The 3,266-nt window shown below is 33.2% G+C and overlaps 1 protein-coding gene across 1 annotated transcript; it reads right to left on the reverse strand.

Annotated features, from left to right (window-relative positions):
* Positions 1-1,943: 1,943 nt before the first annotated feature.
* LOC150101870 (uncharacterized) lies at positions 1,944-2,636 on the reverse strand. Its single transcript, XM_090399920.1, has one exon. The coding sequence runs from the start codon at positions 2,634-2,636 to the stop codon at positions 1,944-1,946; it is 693 nt and encodes a 230-aa protein (XP_090256046.1).
* Between the last annotated feature and the right edge of the window lie 630 nt (positions 2,637-3,266).

Here is a 3,266-nt window from a genome sequence, read left to right on the forward strand (position 1 = left end):
TTAACTTCAGTTTTAAGTGTGCCTATAATGAATCCGATGTGCAAAGGATATAACCCGGTAAGAGCAGTCTACTTTTTTATATTTCAGCGTGAAGAAATAAGAGTTAGCTCTGCCTGATATATCTTAACATTAACTATGGTGTTCTACTAAAATTAGCCAAAGTATGGAACTTAAAAGTGTTTCCCCCTTGAAGTGATAACAGCTTCATAATTGAATTAAGTGTTTGCTGACTAAGAAAGAATTAGAGAGTTCAACTAGAAGAGTATTTACTGTAAGATTCTGTAACATTGAACTATGTGAACCATTTTAATTATTCGAAAGAATGTAGAATTGACAGCTGGATGTCTGATGCCTAATGTTTTATGTTTGTTATGAATACCTGAACTAAGTTGATTTGCATTATCTTGTTTTCAAAGTTATACTTAATGTACATGTTATATAATCCTGCATTAAATGTTTTGTTTCATTGATTTCAATTTGGTGTTTGCCTGATTCTCTTCATTGCACCGCTCATAAAAAAATATCGGACCTCGTGGAAGCTTTAAATGATAGTATTAACCTTGGCCTGTATAAAGTGAGATAACAAAAGTTAGTTGATGATTGATTCCGCTATATAGACTAGTCTGAATATAGGGTGGCATAGGATAATATAAATTTCTCTATATTCAGATCAATATCATTAAGCATCTAACAAATAAAAACAGATAATTTACATAAGAATAATGTTCCAACAAGATGACGGATCCAAAGCCAGGATGTACAATCCAACATATTCCCTGGTTTCTATTGAGGTTATTTCCTGTCCGTAGGACTACTACAGCTTCTTTCAAGGTTCTACATCTGTAATCCTCTTTGATATATGGCATGGAGCTGTTGTCCCAATCTACTGAATGGTTTGAAGTTGAGAAATGATGTGCTAACCCTGAGGTGTCTGTTCTATTATTACTGACATCTCCGATATGTTCCTTCTTTTGGATTTCTAGGCTTCGTGAAGTTTGGCCTATGTAAGTCAGTCCACACGTACATGGTATGCTGTAAACACGTGCATATTTGTAGAAAGCAACGCTATCCTTAGGGGATCTTAATAACTGTCGTGTAGTTATGTTAGGTTTAAAAACAACTCTGATGTTAAAAGGCTTCATGATTCTTGCTATTTTGGTGGAGACTGAGCCTGCATAGGGTATGATTATGGATGATATGTACTATGTCGCCAGAGGTTGTTTCTATAGTGAATTTTATTAATTATATTTTGATGATAACCATTTTGTGATAGAGTTTTTGATATAAGGGAAAGCTCAGCAAGTACATCTTTTTCTTCTGTGATGATATTTTAACTCTGTTTTTAGCATATGTATAATGCTAAGTTTCTGTGCATAGTGATGATTAGATGTAAAATGGAAATAACATCCAGTATCTGTAGGTTTACGATAGATTGTAAGTTTGATTTGTCCATTATCTTATTTTTTAACTAATACATCCAAAAAGGGTAATTGATGGTTGTTTTCCAATTCTAATGTGAATTTAATTTTATGATGGAAAGAGTTTATTTTTTGGAGGAACTTGTGTAAGGTATCTTCCTTGTATTTCCAGATAACGAACACATCATCGACATATCTCCACCAGACTGATGGTTTTTCCATGAACAGATCTGCACATGGTGGCGACAGGGGACTGCCCATGGCTAAGCCTTCTAGTTGTTGATATACTATGTTGTTTACTTTAAAGTAGTTGGAGTTGGAGGCAGTGGCGGAAGCGCTGTGTAATATCATTTAGAAAGAGATCTTTTATAATCTCAATGACTTCTTCAACTGGTACATTTGTGAACAAAGAGACCACATCCAGACTAGCCAATATGTCTGTGTTGGATATATTAATGTTTTTAAGTTTTTCAACGAAGTGTTGAGAATTCTTTATGTATAAAGTTGATTTCCTTATCTTCTCTTTTAATAGGCTAGTAGGTATGTAGGAGAGTATCTGTCATCTACGATCGGGCAGAGCAGAACCTCATTTTTATGTACACCATATAGGCGTGGTGTTAATGGATGTAAAGATTTTAATTTTCTTTGTAAATCTTGAGGCCATTTATTCATATTGTAAATCAAAAGATTGGTCTCGTTGTAGTTTTTCATGGTTGGATCTTTCTCTAATATTTGATATGTAGACTGATCAGATAGTAAAGTCCCGATCTTTGTAATATAATCTTTGGTATTCATAATGACTGTGGCGTTACCTTTGTCTGCCTTAATTGCAATAATGTCTTTGTTTCTTTTACGTTCAAAATTGTCTTCTTTTCTGAAGGTGTAATATTCTGTTTCGGTGGTTTTGCTGTAGAGAAGATGATTACTTTTGAATCTTATTTCATTTGCTATTGTCTCTGAGAGTGAAGAAGGACCTTTCTCAATATTACATATGAAGTCTATGTTTGGGATATGATTAGGAGCAATAGAAAAGTTAAAATCTTTTTTTAAAATTTCTGATTCTTGTTTTGAAAGACTGTAGTCTGAAAGGTTAAAAATAACTTTATCATCTGGGAGACTTGGTCTAGAGTTGTATTTTTTCCCATAGAGTTGATCAAATTTTTTAATTTGAGATACTTTACTAGACTGAAAGGCTTTGTTGTAGCTATTGTGTATCATGTGGTCAATTATATTCCAAGTTGAGTTGTCTATGCTATTGGAAATATCATCAAAAATGTTCCGGCATTTAAGGTCAATTTTGTTTAATGCGTATCTGACATATTGGATCCTTTCTCTGAGTAACGCTAAAGAAGTTTTGTAATAAATGTGTTTTGCTTTTTTTGATTTTATATGTTCTTTGACAATTAGGAACTTGGGGGGTGATAGAATACTGTCTACATCTTTTTTAGGAAAGTGAAGTTAAGCAATTTCGCCTTTTTGCATTTATCTTTTTCTAAACAATTACCTTGTGTTTTTTAAGCCGTTACTGCATTCTGTTGTTTTTGCATTTAATATTAGTATAACCTTTCTCGTCTTGATAAAGTCAGACAGACACAGCTGGCGAAACTAGTCGACGATTATATAAAAATGTTTATCAAAACCATGGTCCAATAAATCCAATATTATATATCAATTTTAGTGAAAAGGACCAAATAATAACCATCATAATACTCAGTAGGATGTTAAACTTGGAAAATGTCACTCAGTTTAATGCATCAATCTACTGGATATTCTTGGATGCCTGAAACACCACTTGTCTCTAACAAGTCATTCCATTAGCAAAGGAGTTATGCTAAACTTATTTCTGTG

This window comes from Typopeltis vanoorti, chromosome 11 (genome assembly GCF_054136105.1).
Source record: "Typopeltis vanoorti isolate ZY-2024b chromosome 11, IOZ_Tvanoo_1.0, whole genome shotgun sequence".
NCBI classification, from domain to species: domain Eukaryota; kingdom Metazoa; phylum Arthropoda; class Arachnida; order Uropygi; family Thelyphonidae; genus Typopeltis; species Typopeltis vanoorti.

Coding starts and splice junctions, on each gene's coding strand:
- LOC150101870 (XM_090399920.1), bottom strand. CDS start 2,636: ATGATACACAATAGCTACAACAAAGCCTTTCAGTCTAGTAAAGTATCT.